General features: G+C 43.6%; 1 protein-coding gene across 4 annotated transcripts; it reads right to left on the minus strand.

Annotated features, from left to right (window-relative positions):
- Positions 1 to 135: 135 nt before the first annotated feature.
- Positions 136 to 20,878, minus strand: srfb (serum response factor b). Of its 4 annotated transcripts, none has more exons than XM_026309833.2 (8): positions 19,596 to 20,878; positions 15,822 to 16,088; positions 6,430 to 6,670; positions 4,325 to 4,486; positions 3,901 to 4,011; positions 3,171 to 3,368; positions 2,942 to 3,018; positions 136 to 2,350 (listed from the first exon to the last, which is right to left on the minus strand). In XM_026309833.2, exons 1-8 carry the CDS (start codon positions 20,244 to 20,246, stop codon positions 2,255 to 2,257), a joined length of 1,803 nt encoding a protein of 600 aa, XP_026165618.1. In that variant the 5' UTR covers positions 20,247 to 20,878; the 3' UTR covers positions 136 to 2,254. The 4 variants fall into 4 exon arrangements, with proteins under 4 accessions (XP_026165618.1, XP_026165617.1, XP_026165620.1 ...); XM_026309832.2 differs by having other exon boundaries at positions 4,325 to 4,489; XM_026309835.2 differs by having other exon boundaries at positions 2,917 to 3,018; positions 4,325 to 4,489.
- Positions 20,879 to 20,977: the final 99 nt, after the last annotated feature.

Below are 20,977 nucleotides of genomic sequence, written 5' to 3' on the forward strand. Positions count from 1 at the left end.
TTTTTATTCCTCGTCTTCATTTCGTCACTGCTTTCATACAACCATATTAGTTTTCATTCAGGACAGTACAGTTTTGTTAAACATTCTCCGTCCCAATTAAAAAAAAAAAAAAATCTTCAGCAGGTGATGTGGTCATTCTTTGAACAGTTCGTGTTTCAGCTTATTTTTATTATAAAATGTCTGTACAACAAAACAAAAATACACAAAATAATTTCATTCAGTGACAAGGTGAAAACCACAAATTCTCTGCCATAATTCCTTTTAAACATGATAGTTTTGACTAACCAGCAGATAATAGGGGAGAATTATACATCTTTAACATGTAATAATAATCTTATGCAAACAGCCCTGCAAGGATGACATGGCAACATGTACAGGAACAGACCAGAGAACATCGAGCGTGAAAATGACCCCTCTTGTCAGTGTATAACTGAACAGCAGTCAGCATGGGTACTTTATCCCTGTCAGATACTCTTTGGCTTCAAGCCTGCCATGTTCAGTCATCCAGCTAATTCTCTAGAAATGAGTCAGAAATCTCTCTCCCTCACGGACGCAGCAGAGGATTGTGTGACAGGTCCGAAGTCGTGTGAGGCGCTCTGGAATTCTAAGTAAACCCCACATTTCCCTCGTCTTGCAGTGATTTAGAAATCAGCCATGGAAAAAGAGGCACTATGGTGCAGAAAGAAGGCTCTCAGCAATGCTTTTCTTTGTGGATTGCTGAGGTACATGCTAGGATTGCAGTCACGTAGGGTTTTCTGGTTGTAGGTAAATGAACACAATATTTTAAAGCACCTAAAGTCACTTCCAAATTGTGAGATCCCTGTTCTTAAAAAAATACTCATAGTTCCACTTCTGCAGCATTCAGAATGGATAACCTCGAGGGCGTCAATACAAGGAAACACCAATGCTTTGCAGTATTGAAGTGGAATTGCCAAGTCTATACAGTGTCTTATTAAAAGAAACATTTATGTCCAATATCCCAACTCAAGTCAGTAACAGCATCACATAACTGCCGTTCTGCAGTCTAGTGGAGGCAGATCAGTGCAGCAGGTCTACAATGGATCGCTACTGAAACAAACAGCATAAAGTTCATTTATTTGTCTGATGTCATCAAAACGTGTTCAGCACTGGTTTTAACCCAGAGAGGCACGTCACGTATTTAAAAATAGGTGACCAAATTCAATGAGTCATTAAATGTCACATTAAAGCTTATCAATTGTGTGTCACACTTAATAACAGTTATGTTTTGGAAGAGTCAGAACAGGATTTGTATTTCTGTGTGTGAACACTGAAAATATAGTTAGCAGTATGCTAAACGTCAAAATATGAATATGAGAAATCAGATTGTCTTTCTAACACAGATTAATACACTCAAAGTGCCAGATCACTGAAATCTACATTTACAGTAAATTAGAAAAATCTTTTTACTTTTCATGACCCAGGTACGCCATATTGTTTTGAGTCGTACAAATATCACAATGAAAGAATGTAGAAAAACATCCAGCGTTCTTTCTCCATCTTGTAGTGAAAACTGCCAACAGCATGACAATACATCAACATATGATGGTATATTAAATTAATTTACATATACATGTAAATAATTCATTTTCTTTAGGCAAATCATTTTCATGTACATACAAAACCACTACGTAAAAAACTACATGCTGCTGCACAAACTAAATCAGGCTAAAAATACAAGTCAATTTAAAAAAAAAAAAAAAAAAAAAAAAATGTATGTACATTTTCAAAAGTCTCTTCTTTTTAAAGTCAATAAGACCATTTACAAACCCCAGATTATGCACGTGCACACACAGACACACATGCTTATGCACAAATTGCTCACACTGGAACATTCAGACAAACAAATGTCTCTTTGGCTGGTGTGAAGCTGCGGCACCTTGCAATGTTTGCATTCATGTAATTACACAAAAAAAAAAAAAAACACTCACACACGGAAAATAACACCATCTAATGGCATAGAAAATAGGTTCCGTTGATGGACGTAGTGATATTTCTATGCATTCGCGTGTGTATATATATATATATATATATATATATATATATATTCATATACCAAAAGATACTGTATAAGGGTCAGCCACACATATGCCCTTGATTGTGTGTATATATGTACTTTAAAGTCACATTCAGAAGTGAAACTCTGTAGGAAGGCATCAATAAATAGAGATGTCTGTCAGTTCGTCCGTAAGTCCGTCTGTGTCCCTGGGTCTGCCGTGTTAAACGGCTCCTGCTGTCAGTCACTCTTTGAGTTCTGTGCTGCGTCCAGGTTGACCACCTGGAGCTCCGTCAAGTTACTGCTGCTGCCGCTCGACTGCTGGCCAATCACCATCTGGAACACAAACACAGTTACGTCAGCAGAGAGTACAGGACCCATTTAAACAGCCAATCACAAGTAATCACATCACACGGCACCCTGTACACCGCATGCTGTTTATCATGAAGTGAGGTGCTGCTGGAATAGATGCTGAGGTTTTTCTGTAAGGGTTAAGATATTTACTTTGCAAACTACAGAATGTGATTTCATAATTTAAACTAATAGGATCGGTGTTAACAAAAAAAAAAAAAAAAAAAAATCTGTAAATTGTTTCATCAAAATACCAACTTATTCGAAACTCACATAAATACTGTACATACCCCACAAATTCCTTCATAAGACCATAAATAAGACCATTAAAAAGTTCATTTCCATGCAATGCAACGCTGGTGTTTTGTTAAGTCTACTGTATGTGCATTAGCTACAAACAACAGGTAAAACAAGATGCCAACTGATCCATCCACAATCATATAAAGAGGCCACAGTAACAACAGTGTGGCCTCTGTGTGCCAGTGCTTTGTTAGGATGCATTAGTGAGGTCACATGGCATGCTGGTTGCATAGGGAATATGAGAGTTTCACTTGTAAAATGCAGATCTTGCCGTACTGGGTGTAGCTGCACCGCCGAGACCGGGATCTGCACCGTGCCTGGAGGTGCTGTGAGGAACACCTGAGGGACAGCACCTGAGAGAACAACAACACGTTTTTTGTTTTTTTTTTTTTAACAAAAAAATCAGACAGGGATCTGCCAGGGTTCTTAACTTTACCAATTTCAATACTGATCCTCATGTCACCCGGTAAGGAAAGTATGTGAAGTGTGTGTATCAGAGTCTCACCCGTGTCTTGGGCCTGTGCGTGAGACACCTGCATGGCTGAGGTGCCCTGGGAGAAGGCATTGAGCACAGCCAGTCCCCCGTCAGCCAGCGCCGGCGTGGAGGCGTACATCACCGTGTGGGGGCTGGGATACATCATGTGACCCGCCACAGATGTTGGCACTGACGAGGTGACGATGGTTGCCGGGAGACTCACCGTTGCTGGGAGGAGATCGGGGTAGGGTGGATTAGGGACAGGAAGCATGTCACACAGAGGGCAAGAGGTGTGTACACACGTTGGCCAGCAGGTGGAGCACTATGATCAGCTGCTACTGACGCAGTGTGGTGGCTCTAACACTTCCCTTAGGGACACAGCTCCGTCCAAACAAGAGCAAAGTGAAAAACCAAACAGTACAAGGAAAAATACACAAACAAAATCTTTTTAAAGGCATCTCTTGAAAAAAAAAAAAAAAAAAAAAATCTATTAACAGGGACAAAGTAGAACTGCAAGAGACAAGGCACCCACTCATCCAGATGCCACACATACTTTCGGCCAAGCTTAAAGTCTGATGATGGGTTTATACATCAGCCAAACGTACATTCTGCTGTACATGCTACTGTATGTCATGAAACTTTGACTACTCTACTTTGTAATTTCCTGGTCATTTCTCTCCACTATCTGAAAAAACAGATGAACTGGGGTGGGATTTCTGAGAACCAGCCAGCTTCTCTTCAGGGAGGGGATATGACCTACCAGTGGAGTTTGTGGAGGTGTGGGAGATCTCGGGGCTACTGTCGTTGTTGGAGCTGGACTGGGTGTTGGGGTGGACCTGGATGGCCTGGAGCTGCTGGGGAACCCCTGCTCCTAGAGACACACAGGCAGAACAAAGCAGCTACAATAAGTCATCAAACAGCCCACACAGGGAATAGCAGTAGTTGCAGCAGGCTAATGTGTAGTGCAGCAGTGGGGGTGGCGTACAGTAGCACTATCAGTGAGGAGCTTTGGCTGTGCTACTGGTTGCACGTTGTCATGCAAGTGGCATTAGTGATTCTCCATGATTATCATTCACAGTAGAACAGGCAGCAATGGCAGTACCTAGCAGCAGCAGCTTAAGATGGAGATGTGATTGTGATTAGTAAAGGGAGGCATAGTTGTGGCAGCATGCAGAGCAGGTCACCTGTGAGGGAGACAGCTGCAGGGAAGCGGAAGACAGCCTGCTGTCCCTGCTGTGGCTGCGTGGCAGCGGCCAGAGCCTGACCATGCTGCCCCTGGAGGGCCAGGGAGTGCTGCTGCAGCTGGCTCAGAGGAATGGTGGGGGTGCCAGGGGGAAGAGGAGTGCCTGCTGAAGGGACACACACACACACACACACACACACACACACACACACACACACACACACACACACACACACACACACACACACACACACACACACGGGGAGGATAAGACTAAATGTGAAAGGAAAGGACAGTTTGAAAAAGAGAAAAAGTACTAAATCAACAACCTTCCATTGCCCAAGATGGATATATCCTGTTTAGCAAGAGATGTCACATTCACACCAAATCTTTTTTTTTACATTGGATGAGGTTCAGCTAACAGACAATGTGCCCTGTGGCGTTTACTTGTAAATAAGTTATGTTTGCATCCAGTGTTTCACTAAAACGCACAGTCAGCATCACTGCAGTTACACAAACCCATTTATACACAGCTCATTTTAAGACATTCGACCATGTTCAACTAATTTCTAAGAGAAAATCTTATATGTGTCCTGTAATATTTAAATATTTCCAAATTGTAAAAAGCTTTGTTTTGTTTTTTAACCAAATGGCAGATATTTAATTTCAGAACATGACTCTTGAGTTGCACCCTCACATTTGGTCATATGCTCTATAGACAGTTGCTGCAGTAGGGTGTGCAGGGCCTTTCAAGCTGTCAACTGAGGAGGTTTAGTGTGGGAGGGTGTGTTGTTCCACCTGGCACTGCTGCTATGTGCCAGACAGGTGGTGAAGAGGAGAGGAGGGAGGAGAGACTGAGCAAGAGAGAGTGCAGCAGAAAGAGGGATGGATGGAGGGGGAGGGGGGAGACATAAGGCTGTAGGAGCTGGAGAAAGAAAAAGTGAGGGAGAAGGGACCGAGATGCTGCCTGGACCCTTTACAGACATCTTGTGTCTGTCTGCTCAGCTGTGGCAGAGTTAGATAGTGACGTTACTGCCACTGCTGAGAAAACAATACTGACCCCCAGCACTGGCCCTCTTCAGCTCCACAGTGCAACACACGCTCTTTTACAAGGTAATAACAACAATCACATAAACCATGGAAGAGACTGTGCCCGTCAGAGTTCAAGCACAGACTTTCCTTTTGAGGTTTATTCGAGTGATGGACAGCCCGGATAAATGTTCCAGTGCAGACAGGAGATGATATCAAACTCAATTACTATGAAATTCAAATATTTCTCATATCTTTGAGGGGATCATAACCTCTTACCACCCCTAGGCCCCTCCTGGAGGCCCCCAGATGTAGACCAGAAAACATCTACCATGAAAAAGAAGTGTAATTATTAATTACTAGGGAAAGCCAATTTAGAAACACTTTGGGGATCCCCAAATCAGGCTTCCTACCCCAAGTGCTCAATGAGTTAGTGCAGTGGAGATCCCATGTGGTTCAGAGTGTCTGTGAAGTCCCCCTTAATGAAGGGTCATGTCTAGTTCAGGACCATTTTGTCACAAAGCCCCGGCTCCTCAAAAATACGCCTCAATTATAGTTTCAGCACAAGCCACCGATTCTTCATTGAATATTCATGACTAATTATGGACCATGTTCATCAGCCCTTATTGCCAGGTCTATTGTGTCCCTCTCACCTAATTATTCCTGTCCCCAAGTGACAATCAAAGGCAGGGCCGGTTGCCAGTACGCATGGCTTCCCTGGATACCGAGGGCTTTGTAAAACCCGAGGGAGCTGAGTGTTGGGGACCGGCTATGTAGGGCTGTTGTGTGATGTAAACAGCTCAGAGAGAGAGAGAGAGAGAGAGAGAGAGAGAGAGAGAGAGGCACGACCACCTCTGATGATGGCTCAGGTCACGGAGCGATGCCATTCAAATTCTAATCAGCCAACAAGCTAGACAACACGACGACATTAACAAAACATGAAGGCCTGCAGCAGTATCATGGTGATTCTAAAGGATGGGGTTAAGACACACCAACCAGAAAAAAAAAGAATAAGAAACTGTAACAGAGCTCTGGATGCTGAGGCCAAGACATGCCATGTTTTGCTGCTGTACATACCAGGCATGAAAGTGAAGCCACTGGGCAGCTGCATGACCCCCGAGGAGGCGCCGGCTGTCTTGAGGACAGTACCGTTGGCGCTTATGTTGCCGCTTGCCGAGACAGGCGCCAGGTAGTTGGTGATGGGGAACGAAGGTCCGCTGCTCACCTGCATGGTGGTGGAGGTGGTGGGCACTGTGGACTGGGCACTGCTGGTAGTGCCAGGTAGGCTGGCTACCGTGAACGTTGGCTTGAGCGTTTCCTGCGGGAGAAAGCAAAGACTGAGTTGGCAGCGAAATGTTGTGAAAGTGGTGCAGTACCCCCTTAAGATGCTATTTTTACTACGAGGGAACTGCCTGTATGCCATGTGATGCACTATCACTTGCTCTACACTGCTCAAAATCACTGAATCTGGAACCTGCAAATGCAACATCAGCAGTGTTTCACATGAGGACACCTAAAACAACAACATTAATGGGGCTTTTCCTCTCTGAACAGCTGAATGTGGTGTAGGCTGGAGGAGGAGGAGCCTTTAGAACGTCTTGTATTTTCAGGGATCAATGGATGGCTGACACAAACCAGACTGGGTTTTAATACACTCCGGGCAACTGACATAAACAAGGTAACGAAACAGACTGGGACCCCTCTAATTGCATCCATATGTAAAATATTAAGCAGCGCAGACACTGTGTGTTTTCCTGAGCACGTCCAATCTTTCCAATCATAAGTCTCAAAAGAGCAAGATGTTAAATTTAAGTTGGAGAAATAAATCTTTCAGGTTTCAATCCTGAATGTAGAAAGGTGGTGATCTAAAACTCACTGGGAAACATGCTAAATCCCATTAAAATGCAACTCCATAATACATGACCGCCAACAGAGAAAAAGATGTAGAAGTCACACCAGATGTGCAGCGACACAGCTGTGCATCCTCTTGGAACCTTCATAAACATCATCCATTCATCATATATACCTGTGTCCTGCAACTACAACCTTTCCACTGCTCATGCTGACTCTACTGAAGACTAACAACAGCACCATTTATCCTCAAATGTTGTTACTATGTTACTATGACAACTAACTGACCAAGTAACATGACATCCCCATAAAAAGAGTCGAACTCAGGCCGATGAGATGCTCACATTAATTTGAGACACAGCATCAGACCGTGAACTAATGTGAACATCCATTCAGCAGCAGAGCAGGATGTGTTGGTGAGTGGGCTGCATGATGAGAGCAGGGTAGGCGTCAGGCTGGGACTACAAAGCCCATCTAAACACACCATGCCCGTTCACTTACACACATGCTTATCACATGATATTAATGATAGCAGATTCTCTCACCTGCAGTCAGGTGAGAGAATATGAATACAGAGAAGACATAACAGTCAGAATATTCCCAGCTGTCGTAATAATCGGGACTGCACCATGTGTGTAAAAAACAAAGAATTAAAATGATATGATATACGACATAGTGCAGGGGGCCCTTTACGTATAAAAGGCAGTTGCATGCAAGCGCAGTGGGGATGCTGTGCACAAACTGTATCCTATTTCAGTGGCTGGATCCTCCAACTCTCCACTTTTCTAAAGTACACAGGACATGATGACAACATGTCCCGTTTCAGAAGCTCTTTGTGCCTCCTTGTGTATTCTTCTCCCCTCTATATCATAAGGTCTATCTGGTCTTAGAGAGTAAGACTTAACATTTTTACAGTGTTAAAAAGAAAAAAGAAGATTTCTCATTTTTAACAGAAAGTTTAAAATGATGCTTTAATCTCCAGGTGATACAGAAATAACAGTGATATACCAACAATGCTACATTAACAACTAACCTTGTACACTGCCTGTTACTTTTCCATAATCTACTGAAGTGAAATGTCACAACTGGCACTACAAAAGTCTGGAATTTGTTCCAATTCACCAATATTTACACTTTGTTGGGCTCATTTGAGGTCACCTTCCTTTTTTTGACTTTTGAAGTTAAAAACCTTTAGATTTTGGGCTGTGGCGCTGGACAATATTCAGGACATCAGTCCCTCTGAAGGACATACATTTAGCAGCTGTGTGCTTTAGAGGATTCAGCCTCAGAATTGGGGCAAAGCATTTGTGTCACAGATGCAAAGCAGTCTTCCTAGAAATGGTGAGTGAATGATTCGGGTTTTGTGGATGAACAGTCTGGGCACGGCCATGTGTCACAACAGACAGACTTGAGAAAGCAAGTGAATGAGGTGTGTTCTAAGCTCCAAATCTGGCAAAGTCACATTCATTATTAATAACTGAAAGGTAATGAGTCAGCGGCGTAGACCAACCTGTCTTAGCAAAGCACTATTGGCTTTTATATGTGACTGATTACATGGGTGAGAGGTGGAGGATCCAGCATGGACTCCACTGATAAGGCCTCCCAACACACAATACCATGCAAACATGTAAAAGGAGATACTGTAAGGACTGGCTCCCGGTCTTTAGCCAGTCTTCTGGTCTGGCTTACTGGAGTGATTAAAACAGCCGGGTTTTATTTGATGAGTTAAAACCAAGAGGATTAACAATGAATGGAGGGTGTCACAGTTAATTCTTCTGGGCTTCTTGACGTACAGGGGGTGAAGCTGGTGTTAGACAAGCTGCCCTGACGCAACAAGAGTAGAGAAAACTAAAACTGCACAGCAGTGAGCAGTTAGGCAGCTCGTGTGCAGCTCAGAGACGGGCTCTGCAGCTCTGACAGTCCAAGGTCCTTTACCTCCTTAGTTAAACAGCAGCTGGAAAGTGGAGGGGGGTGGGCTACACAGAGGACTCAGTTATTCTGCCCTCTCAACCAAAAAGGAAAACTGAACAAATTCACAACAATCTGTCATCCATTTGCTACACAACTATCAGCTCTGTCATTTGCCACAGTGACTGCCGGCAGTCAGACCGCGACGCAGCTGTCACCACGTCTTCATTGCCCTGCAAGTCTCCAGCTCTGGATAAAGCAGTAGTGGTTCTATTAACGTACACTAAAACATGACAAATGGCCATAACTGACTCTTCATTGATGCAGAGGTGAAAAATATTACTCCGTCATGACAACAGGTAAAAAAGAATCTTTAAGGCAGCAGCGTAGGAAGTACAGCGCTCGTAACATTTCTACTTGACACTAGAGATAAAGTGTGTAAAGACAGCCAGCCGTGTTTGCATCAGTGGTGTGGTAACACTTTTCTAGCCAGCGATAAAGCAGCAGAGAGTGTGTGTCTGTGTGTGGCAGATCCAGACCTGTGTGAGGGCTGGGACAGGGGACAGGACAGGGGTGAGAGTACAAACAGCTGAGGTTACTGACAGCTGGCAGGAAACCCGAGCTCCTCTGAGGGAAAATTAACCCCTTCCCGGCCAGCTGAGGCCACAGGAGGCAGCCATCTGACCACTGAACACTTCTCACCACTGAACAATTACATTCCTGCAATGGACAGAGGTGATTCACCTTGTGCTTAATCTCTCTGTCTCACACACACACACACACACACACACACACACACACACACACACACACACACACACACACACACACACACACACACACACACACACACACACACACACACACACACACACACACACACACACACACACACGACTCTGTAAAGGGACAAGGTCAGTGTGTTTTCCATATTACACTGTGCAGTGGAGAAATAAATGGTTGCTTTTGTTTCGCTGTCAGGCTTCTACTCACATCCAATGAGAACCGAGAGCTTGGCTTCAGAAAGTGTAACCTTTCTGGAGTGAGCCTATGTGGTGATCTAACAGTCAAACTGATACTATTGCCACGACCTACATAGCGAGCGTCCACTGACCTACTGCTTTGTTTGACCATCTCCATGTGTCTCCCGTGTCTATAAACAGTGCTGGCTTTTGGTTCAGAGTCGAGGCTGTGCATAAATGCGTAAACATAGGGCACGGTGGTGTAATGCATTCCTTTAGACCAGAAGTGAGAGCAGAGAATTGTCTCTGGGACGTAGCCGTAGTCCCGGCACTGCCATTTCCTCCTCAAGGCCCGTCCATCTCCTGCTCCTTCGATTACACTCTTACACATCATATTATGTCCATCAATAAAAATGAAACCCAACTCCCACTGTCATTCTGAAACATACTGGAAGTCTGAATAATTTATTTAATAGATTAAACCTGAAACAAGTACATTCAATTATAGCTAACTCACTTTATGGCAAAAACACCAAACTTTACTTTTCTTGAGATTTTCCTCCTTTTACTTGTGTTGTACTGTATTAAGTTGAATGTTTGTGGGGTTTGGACTGTTGGCTGGACAAAGTGATGAGTATATATTTTTCCAAACATTTTGTCAAAAAGTCTTTTACCTGTGTGTATGTATATGTATATGTATATATATATATATATATATATATACATACACATATACATATACATATACACACACACACACCATATTATAATCCAGTATATGAATTAATATTACTGGCACTTTCCTGGTTGGATACTGGTTGAGTTGAATAATCTGAATTGAAAGAGTAAAGATTTGTATCATCCTGAGAGGAAATAAAGAAGAGATTTCTGTTGTGAAATACAAAAGCAGTCTTATCGCGGATTTAGTTTTCAAATCAACCTCACTGCTACATCACATCACTTCATAACATGATATGCACATCTTACAGATGGGCTTTTTTTTTTTTTTTAAACTCAATCAAGAGCAGATATTACACAAGTATTGCACATTTTGTCCCTCCTATATCCACTGTGAACATATGAGAAGTGCTAAAATAGATGTATTAAAACAATAGTTTTAGTATGCTTGTTTCTAAATTTCCTAAGGGTTCTATATATGGTAAAAGATTAAAAGCCTCCATTGCCCTCCTTACATACACAGACAGCAGACCAAGGCACCGTTTTAAAGGAAGAGGAAACGAGACAGTAATTAAAAAGAGAAGGACACAAACGATTCCCTATTCATGAGGGATTATTCATTCCAAATTGAAGGTGACAACTGGCAGGCTAGTCCAGTGTCGGTTGGAGAGTCCATTGTGCAGTTTACTGGTGCCTGGCCCTCGTCTAATCTCCCATTTGCTGGCTCTCATCTCCCAGTCTGTCACCCTGCCAGCAACATGGAATTTGTAGCTCCATTTGGGACTGCTAAAAAAGGCAAGGCAGCCCAAGTAGAGGAGGTGCAGCCAATGGTGGCTGACCTGTCCAGTTGCTTGCTGTAAAATAAGGGGGTGGAGGAGAGGGTGGGGGTGGAAGAAGGGTGACATAACGTTGCTCCCCCCACCCATCCATAACACAGTCAACACGCTGGGCTCCCATCCCTCCGACACCACCGCTGCCCTGCTCTTCATTCTGCCTGCTTAGAAACAGCTTTGTGATAAGACTGGATATCTAAGTAAATTAACTTTCCATTATCTCAGCGATTCCGTTTTATCACCCGCTTCAAGCCGCTGCTCTGCTCTTATAGCCACAGTTACACAGGAAAATAGAAAAATTATTTTTTTTTTCTTTTCAGGTGCAATCCCCCAGTTAAGACTGAATTCATTATCAAATCAGTAAAATTTCTCCAGGGAAACACAATCAGGTTTATTTTTAGACTTGCAACATGAATAATGAGGCTGTCAGGTCTGTCGTGGGATGCGTAAAGAGCCATGACATGCAGTGAAAACAAACATGCCAGCTGTTGGTCAGGACAGCGGCCTCAGTCTGGATGCCTTTTGGTCGGTGTTTCTTGCAACATGACAGTGGCAACAGAAATAGGATCTGGGATAATGAGCAGAGCAACAAATAAACTTCACCAGGTTTACAAGAGCAGCAGCACTGACAGCCGGAGCAGCAGGAAAGACAGAGGGAGAGGGGGATGAGGCAAGGGAGGAAAAGCTAGCTAAAGTGAGAGGAGGGAAGAGGGGAAAACCAGAGGAGACTGTGATACTGAGAACTCAGAGCGAAGATAGATTCTGTCGTGTTGTGGGATTTGCCATCCCCTTCTAAAAATAACCCAAAAACCATTAAAACATCTGTACTGTAGGCACATCTAGTATTAAAAATCAGCCATTTACAATCCAGTGCTATTTTGGGGATGCTACAAAGGCACCATAAGGACACATTTGCCATGTTTGTGAAGTGTTGTCATTTACTTTTTAATGTATTTTTTTTCTTTTCCCTCCACGTATGTCTTTCACCTCTTAGTCAAGCATTGCATTTCCCAGAATGCCTTCAGACAACCATTAGAAAACAGTCTTGGTGTTGGTTTAAGTGTGTGCTGAGAGAACAATGGCAATAGTGAAGTGACAGTTTTCCAGACATAAACTGAGTCACACACCTTAAACTTAATGTCTTATCATCTTAGTACTGCTTTCTGCTCAATTTAAGGCGCTCTTCATTAAGATCCTGCAAGCTCAGATTTCAGTAGCAGATTTAGGTCTGGTGAGTCAAGAATCAATTCAGCCAGGCTAGATATGCATCACACCCATCAGCAGATGATTAGATGATAAGAATGTGACTCACATCCCTTCCAAAGTCTAAAACCTTAACGAACACAAAGCTAGGAGAAGTTGTGATATGCTGTAAAACATGACTGCACTGCACAGCTCATCTCTCACCTCAAAATGTATTCAGGTCTCATTTTGGTGAATAGTTGAAGAGACTGGGATAAAATTTCCAGAGCAGCCGACATGTTTCCCCAAACTGAAACTCAGAAGCAAAGATGAACGACAGCCCAAATAAGGGGTGCCTTGATCCAATCAGGTGCAGGAAAATTCCTTTGTGTAGGAACCTGTTTGTAGGATGTTTAAAATTTCCCCTCAAGCTAATTTATCATAATGGCACATGATGAATAGTGCAGGATGGGGCCAACACTAAAATCTGATTGTAATCACTGTCCACTGATTGGCCCAGTATGCAATATTAATTATGTTATTAATTTATTTATGTTAAGAAACAGAATTATTCACTTTCTTGGTGTGAGCTGGATGCAAAGATCATTGCCACTGTCTAATGTGTATTCAGTATAAGTCTATGGCCAGCAGTTGGTTAGCTTAGCTTAGCATAAAGACTGGAAACAGGTGGAAACAGCTAGCCTGGCTCCATCCAAAGCTAACATCCACTAACTAACATCTGTGAAGCTCACAATGAACACGTTCTACCGCTTGTGTTTAACCTGTACAACTGAAGTGTAAAAACATGTTGTGGTGTTGCAATGGATTATGTGATGCACTACTTCTTGGCCCGGGTGAAGTGACTCTCTGGAGTGTTTGTCGTCAGCGTGATGTTGTCAGGCAACCGGCGTAGTTATCTCTCCCAGCCAAGAAATAGTCCCACTCATAACCAGATACTAAATGAGCAAAAGACCATTATTGGTATTGACCTAGGCAAGACAGAGGATATGAGTATTTCCCAAAACGATCAACTGTTCTTTCTAGAGGAAAATAAACCACATCTCAACCGCTGAATAAATGCTTAGTTACGACAGCTGTAACAATGTAGATGTTTTAATATTTTTCTGCTTTTCAGAATCTTTACTTTTTATCCTACAAAGTATTGTAGGTAACAGCATTTCAGCAGCAGAATCTCTTCTGTCACATGATTTTATGAGCACTGCTTAAAGTACCACATCATGTCTACTTCACTTATCTGCTAAGCCTCTGTCTTACTTCCCCCAGCAGCCATCGCAAACTTTGAACTGTTTAGACTAGCTTGGACTGTATGTATGACATACTACTCTCTCGATGAATAGTGTCCAGACGCTGCAGAGGCGAACGCGGCCCTCATGCGACAGATTGGCTGCACAGAAATGATCCCTCAAAATCAAGGCCTCTCTATCCACCTGCCATAACAGTGCTGATCTTGAAATGGATCTCACAGTGAGATCCAAGAGTCCAAGGGGCCCATACTGGTCTCCCACACTAATAATTGCAGCAGGACAGAAGTCATAACATTACAGCCAGCCACCTAAATACCATGTAATGGGACATTGAGTGTTGCTCAAATGTTTCCATTCCACCCGCTCATATCTACATCTATACCTCCCTCCATATCAACTAAATGAGTGGTGATGGTGGTGGTGGGGGGAAATCACAGGACTCCAAAGACAGCTGCAGCTTATAAGGAATGTGAGGGGCCTCAGCCAAGAGAGCAGGCAGGGAAACCATACCATATATGGCAACAGAGGCAGAATCTAATTTTTATCAATGAGCAGAGTGGGCATGAGAGTGGCTTAACATGCAAAGGTTGATCTCCCATCCTTGACAGTATATGGTAGGTGTTAGTTGGTGCCTTGTAAAAACAGCACGCAGGCAAGCAGGCTTGGAAGTGTCCATCTGCAAAGAGGCTTCCTTAAGCCGGGTAAACAGTGGCCAGAAGCTTGGGCTTCCAGCGCATGTTTGCACAAAGGTGTGGATGGTGAAGTGTGTCTACTGATAAATTTATGTCTTCACCTCAACTCTCAAAGACCTGATATATAAGAACATTTGCAGCAAAGTGGTGGAAAATGCAAGAATGCAGACTGCAGGGACGCACCGGGCACAAAAGCAACACGGAATGATTATGAATATAAATTCATTTTTCAAATACATCACATCCTGAACCTCTGCCATTAACTAAGGTCTGTCCTAATGGCATATAAGGTTAGTAAGTTTAAACACTAACAAAACACATAACATGAGACACTCCAACTAGCTTACTATTTCATCCATGAACATAAGACCAAGTTGTCCCAAAATCAAAGATAAACAACAGAGACCTCCATATAGCAGACTAGATGCTTCTCATCCTGACACAACCCAGACCTGCTGTGATTTATCTTAAGAGTGTTACGAGGCTTTCCTGGATGAGGGGTCACAAAGGTAAAGTGTAGACAGTTCCCTTTAGCAGTACGGTAATACTCCACATCTTATCTGGCTCTCCCTTCAGTCTAGAGCCTTTTGAAGGAGAACTGCGACTTTTTCGCTTAATTAAAGAATTACTTGGTACTAAGAACCAAAGCATGAGCCCAAAACATAGGCCCCAGGCAAAAGTTCAAAACTGTGTTTACAATAGGACAAAGATTATTTTCCACAGCCAGCTGCTTGCGGGTTTGATTTATTTGCTCTCCTTGTGTGCTTGTCTAGCCTTTTCTGGAGAGATTTCCCACTATACCCATTAGTGACTCGCTCTGGTGCTTTATCAGTTTTTTTTAAAAATTCGCACTGCAATTCATGTTTCCATTAGAGAGTAGACAGTTAGTGACTCACAAAGACTTCAACTTGAGCACCACTGCTGCTGAACACAGGGAATATGGGCTATGGGGACAGGTACAGAAAAGAGTGCACTCAGCTTTGGTGGAGTCACCTCACTATTATCCTCCAAGAAGAGATGAATTGTTTTCTTATTTTTGTCTTGACCATCTAAACGGTTAGTCTACAATAGCAGATCTATAGACTTTTTCATTCTCACCTTTGTGTCGCCCATGCTTTCCGACTCAGACACCTGATAGGTGAGGTCTGTCTCCTCGAAGCCGGTGGCACTCATGCGCTGGTCCGTGGAAGGGTCAGAGCGTGGTGGTGAGTCCGGTGAGTTGAGACATGTTTGGATTAGGGCTTTGCCCGTTTCACTGGTGATCATGGGCTGGAGCTTGCGAGTGGCAAATGTGTAGACGTGACCCGTTTCACTGGCCACAAGTAATAGAACCTGGGTTCCTGTCAGGGTGGACAATTCGTAGGCCTAGGAGTGAGGAAACATAGGAAATGTAAGTATGTGACAAAGTATGTTAGTATTCAAATATGGTTTATATTGGTTGATTGTTTAGTTAACCTTCATATCATACACAACATAAGGGATTCCTGAGATGAACCTCTGGAGAGAAAAAAAAAAAAAAAAAATCTGAACCAAGACACTACTAGCATCTAAAAATACCCTGGTAGTGAACTCTGACGTATAGCACAAATGAAGCTAAAATAACATGAGACAAGGTTCCTGGAATAGAGAGTGTGATATAGCTGAGAGACTGATTGCGGCAGGGGACTGGGTTGCATAGGCAGGAGGAGCGGTGGTAACCCAGTCCTGACAGAGGAGGAATCATTCTTAACAAGCAGAGGTAACTGGGCTGTGAAACACAAGGCCACCGTCACACGCTGCCTGTCTAGTTGTTCAATAGACAGCACGCAGACGCTCACCTTCAAACTCCACAGCACAAAGGAAAAAAATGTAATGACATTCAACACACGCACATAAGAAGTTGCACTCTGAGTGAATTCTTAAGAAAGACTTTCTATCTAAATGAGTCATCAGTTATGTGGAGGATGCTTCTGGTGCTGTGCAGGCGCAGTGCCATTACCGTCACCCTGGTGAAGACGGCCAGAGCTAGCTGATAGATGTTCCATTGTACGCTGGAGTGCAGTGCTCTTGCAGGGCGAGGAGGAGAATAACATTCAAAATAAGGGATTTTATCAAGCAGTTATAAAAACATGCCTTCACTCTTTTCTACTCCATGATACTTTCTCTGCTTTGACACTCTGTTCATTACAACCCATATCAGTCCAGTCCTCTGTATCTGGGCACGTTAGCTGAAGCAGACTACACAATCACCTTTTGATGATGAGCTATAACTGTAGCAGCTTATTGCTGCACCTTGTTTGTTCCATCTGAGCACCTCTACAACCTCTGGCTGCTTGTACAGCTCACCTCACCCAATGCACTGATGCCTCCCACAAGCAGGTAATGAAGTACACAGCTACAGTCATCCTCTTCCACAAGCTTCTCGCTTGATTAGTGCAGCAGCTACAGAGGGGTGTCTAAGAAGAGAGGCTGATGTTTGGCCAACATCCAAGACAGAAAAAGACTAATTTGTCAACTTAAACGTATGAGGTGGCAGCACAAACTAGACCTACTAGACCTTTAATAAGTTTCCTTGCTCTGCTGATTTTCTCATAAATATTCATGAGAGCAGGGAACACATAGGAGGCTGGGGGAAGGCGGAGGGTCAGTTTTGGCTGTAATTGGTTCCTCTGTCATTCAAAACAAACGTAGTCAAGGCTATACATCAAATAAAGGAGCAAAAGACATCGACATTCTGCGGCTCAAGAATAAGCAAGGCTTGTGACATATGGAGAAACCATTTGACTAGAAATCGATTTGAAGATTTCACAGGCGTGCAAGAGGAAAAAGTTATTTGAAAAGTCACCTTGTAGAACCTTGTGAAGTTATGTGAGACTTTTTAATCCCCCCCAATAGAAAACAATTACTAGTCAGGTCATGGAAATAACTGCAGTCATATATGTTCTTTTGGGGTGGCAACTAAGGATTAGTTATTACTTCTGGAACCTGTAAATGTTCAATCAAAATCATTGTTGATTAACTTAAGTTCAATCAACTAATTGACAAATTATTTCTGCAGGAGAAAAGTCACAGCAAGGTACCAATAAGAGTAATAACGTCTCCATTATGTGCATCATATTAGCCAGTTTCAGTGCACTGATGCTATGAATGTTGACAAACTTGTATTTATTTGGACAAATGGATTTACACTGACCCCTGTGCTTTTAATATTACAACAATTTAAACTTTCTGCCATATAAATAACCTGCTGAAATGGAAAAATGGAAACCTTTTCTGGCCCTTTATGTAGAAACAACAGAATAAAAAAAGGAACCATGAGTATTTATTGAGTAATTTCGCACTCCAGGAGTAGTCCTGTGTTGTGCAAGTGTTAACATGCATGTAATCTAAGGCATATATGATAGGAGAGCAAATAGTCTATGCTCCGCAAAGCATACCCATCAAAATCAAGCCAGGCTGATCCTAGAAACCAGTTTGAGACCAATCTACTATGAATCTTCCCACTCCACCCACCTGTCAATTTCTGTGATGGCTGACATAGTGTAGGCAACATTTTCAAAATCTCCATCCCCACAGTGTGTCAAAAAGTGTTCATGTTGCCAAGAGCCTACATAAAAGACACCTCAGTTTCCACGACAACAGTCTGGGATACATTAAAAAAAGAGAAATACAGCAGAATAGACATTGCAGGCACTTCGAAGTAGCACAGACAAACGAAAACTCTCGCACTACAATAAAACATGGCTTACAAGTGTTTATTTAATGTCATAATGAAAAATGGTCCTATCTGCAGCAAAACAACTGCTGTGCTTCTGGTCACCAGACTGACCTCGCCTCCAAATAATCAACTTTAGATGCCTTAATGCCAAATGCCACATAGCACTACTTTATAATGGCAGCAATTGTGTGGTTGGGTTGCACATTTCCAGTGACACGTTGCTTTGGTACTAAACTTAGTCGACAGTAATGGAGGTAATTATGACTGCCACTGAGCAGGTTCTGTCATCTTTAATGTCAACCGCTTATGTGCCTGACTCAAAAAAACAAAAAACAAAAAAAACAACAAAACACACAAATCATCACACCATCAGGCTGAAGGCCTGCATCCTGTCAACATGTAGCTACTGTTAAACGCCATAATGCATGCACAGACAGTCCCGCGGTTCTCTCTTCTGTTTGAGCGCTCTTTGACTGTCCTCTGATCTGTTTCCTTGGGGTTTAGTCAGCTGTTGGCACCTACAGACCCGCTGCTGCTCGCTACCACATGGCTGCCGCCTGCAAGCAAAGCCCCACTTCACAGTGACAGAGGGAACAGCCTGTGCACTGAGGGCTACTGATGGGAACTACAGTTTTAAGCCTGTATATCTGTGTGTGAGCATAAAATAGTATATGTGCATGAAGGTGTGTGTTACTTAATGTGGAAATCTTTGTGCAGGTCAGGTGTGTGTGTGTGTGTGTGTGTGTGAGAGAGAGAGAGAGAGAGAGTTGAGGATGGTCATAAATAGAACTGTCATTTGCTCAAGTCTATTTAAAGTTCATCATATGTCAGAAATGCTTTGACATGCTCACATCTGGTGACTCATTTTGTGCCACAATTGTTTTTCACTGGAACCAAACACAAATTAGATTCAGGCTGCAGCTCAGTGGCCTTTTATTATTATTGTAATATTCCCATATCTCTGCATATGTAAATGATGTTATAATATTTATTACCACTTCTTTTTCCCACAGGTCTTATGACTGAACAGGTTAAGGTGTAATCAACCTCACTGTTGAATCCCTTGACTGCTCCATATACTACACTGTAATATTTAGAGGCCAAGCACCATGTGAGTGACAATCAAAATCAAATGTTATGGTAGGACGAGTTCCAAGGCTAATAACCTGACTCACCTTTTTCATAATCCCAGTCTTCCTCTTGCTGAAAGTCGTGTATCGTCTCAGCTTGTTGTCAATAAACTCCATCTTTATCTTCACCCGTCCACGTGTCTTCTTCCCCGGCTTTGCCCCGGCGACACCTCCGGGCACCATGCCGTAACCTCCGGGAGCTACTCCCACCTCCTGCCCGGACACCGCAGCTTCCATCTCCCCTCTCTCCCGCTTCACCCCTCTCCTGCTGTCCCCCAGTGAACCCACTGGGTCATCGTCGTCCCCGGAGTCCGAGTCATTATCCGAGCCGCTGCACAGAGGGGCACTCTCTCTGTCCGGGTCGAACCGGCCACCGTGAGCCAACACCACTCCAGTGTTTAACCCCACCATGCCGCCCTGGACGGCGGTCTGTAAAGGAATCACCCCAGCCCCGTTGCCCGGTCTGGCGCCTCTCGGACCCCCTGGACCATTAGCCCCCAGCATCCCGACTGCGTCTCTTTCCCCCTGTCGCCCAGCAGCACCAGTGCTCTCGCTTACCCCCGGTAAAGCCTGCCCAGGTCTGACCAAAACGGGACGGATCCCGCTGCCGACAACTCCCGAACCGTGACCTGTGGTTCCCCTGGCTGTAGCCGACCCGTTTCCAGATGGTGCCGATCCAACCTGGCTCGGTAACATTCTACTGAGTGGACCGAGTCACTAAAGACCAGCCAAAAAGCTGGAGCGCGTTGTGTCGTACAGGACTGATAAAACGTATACACACCTGGGCTACACAATGTAAACAAACTAGGTCCGTGGACAGTTCGATGCCTCCAGGAAATCACAGAAACAAACTTTCGAAAGTGATGCTACCCCAACAACCTTCAGCCCCGGCTCACTTTGACTCACCCCCTCCTCTATTTCCAAAACTCTGAGCGCTTTCTCAAAAAGGAAAGCGCGATGAGCGCCCTTGATGTTGTTCCGCTACGTCGCGTAGTCCGCAATGTAAACCGAGAATAACACTATTGTCGGTCTGTCGGCGTCCACATGGCCGCTTTCCTTCCATTAAATACCACAATACTCCTCTCCTTATGGTCCAGAAACCCGAATAAACATCTCATTTTAAAACAGCGTTTAGCGCGGCGGAGTAATATTACAACCGAGGAACTACTTCCATCCTTATAAAGAGATACAATGTTTCCTTATTTGGTGCTGTCTCTCCTTATTTGGTGAGTCACAGCGGTGCCCATCGATTGGCTGAGGCTTATCTGAGCGGCGCTGCCATTGGTCAATAAACCGCACTCATTAGAATAAATACCAAAATGGTTGCGCTGCCGACAACGTCACCGCGGACAAGCAGAGGCACCAAAATAACAAAACATTTAAGTTTTATTAGCACAGGTTGCACCACGTCATGCCATAAATCCTGT

This window comes from Mastacembelus armatus, chromosome 15, assembly GCF_900324485.2.
Source record: "Mastacembelus armatus chromosome 15, fMasArm1.2, whole genome shotgun sequence".
NCBI lineage: Eukaryota > Metazoa > Chordata > Actinopteri > Synbranchiformes > Mastacembelidae > Mastacembelus > Mastacembelus armatus.

Bases quoted from the DNA above. Each gene is read 5' to 3' on its own strand.
- srfb (XM_026309832.2), bottom strand. From the start codon at position 20,246: ATGTTACCGAGCCAGGTTGGATCGGCACCATCTGGAAACGGGTCGGCT. The intron at 16,089-19,595 runs GTGAGTCAGGTT...CCTCACTCCTAG, and splicing joins AGACTGGGATTATGAAAAAG to GCCTACGAATTGTCCACCCT. The intron at 3,369-3,900 runs GTAGGTCATATC...ATCTCCTCCCAG, and splicing joins CACCTCCACAAACTCCACTG to CAACGGTGAGTCTCCCGGCA.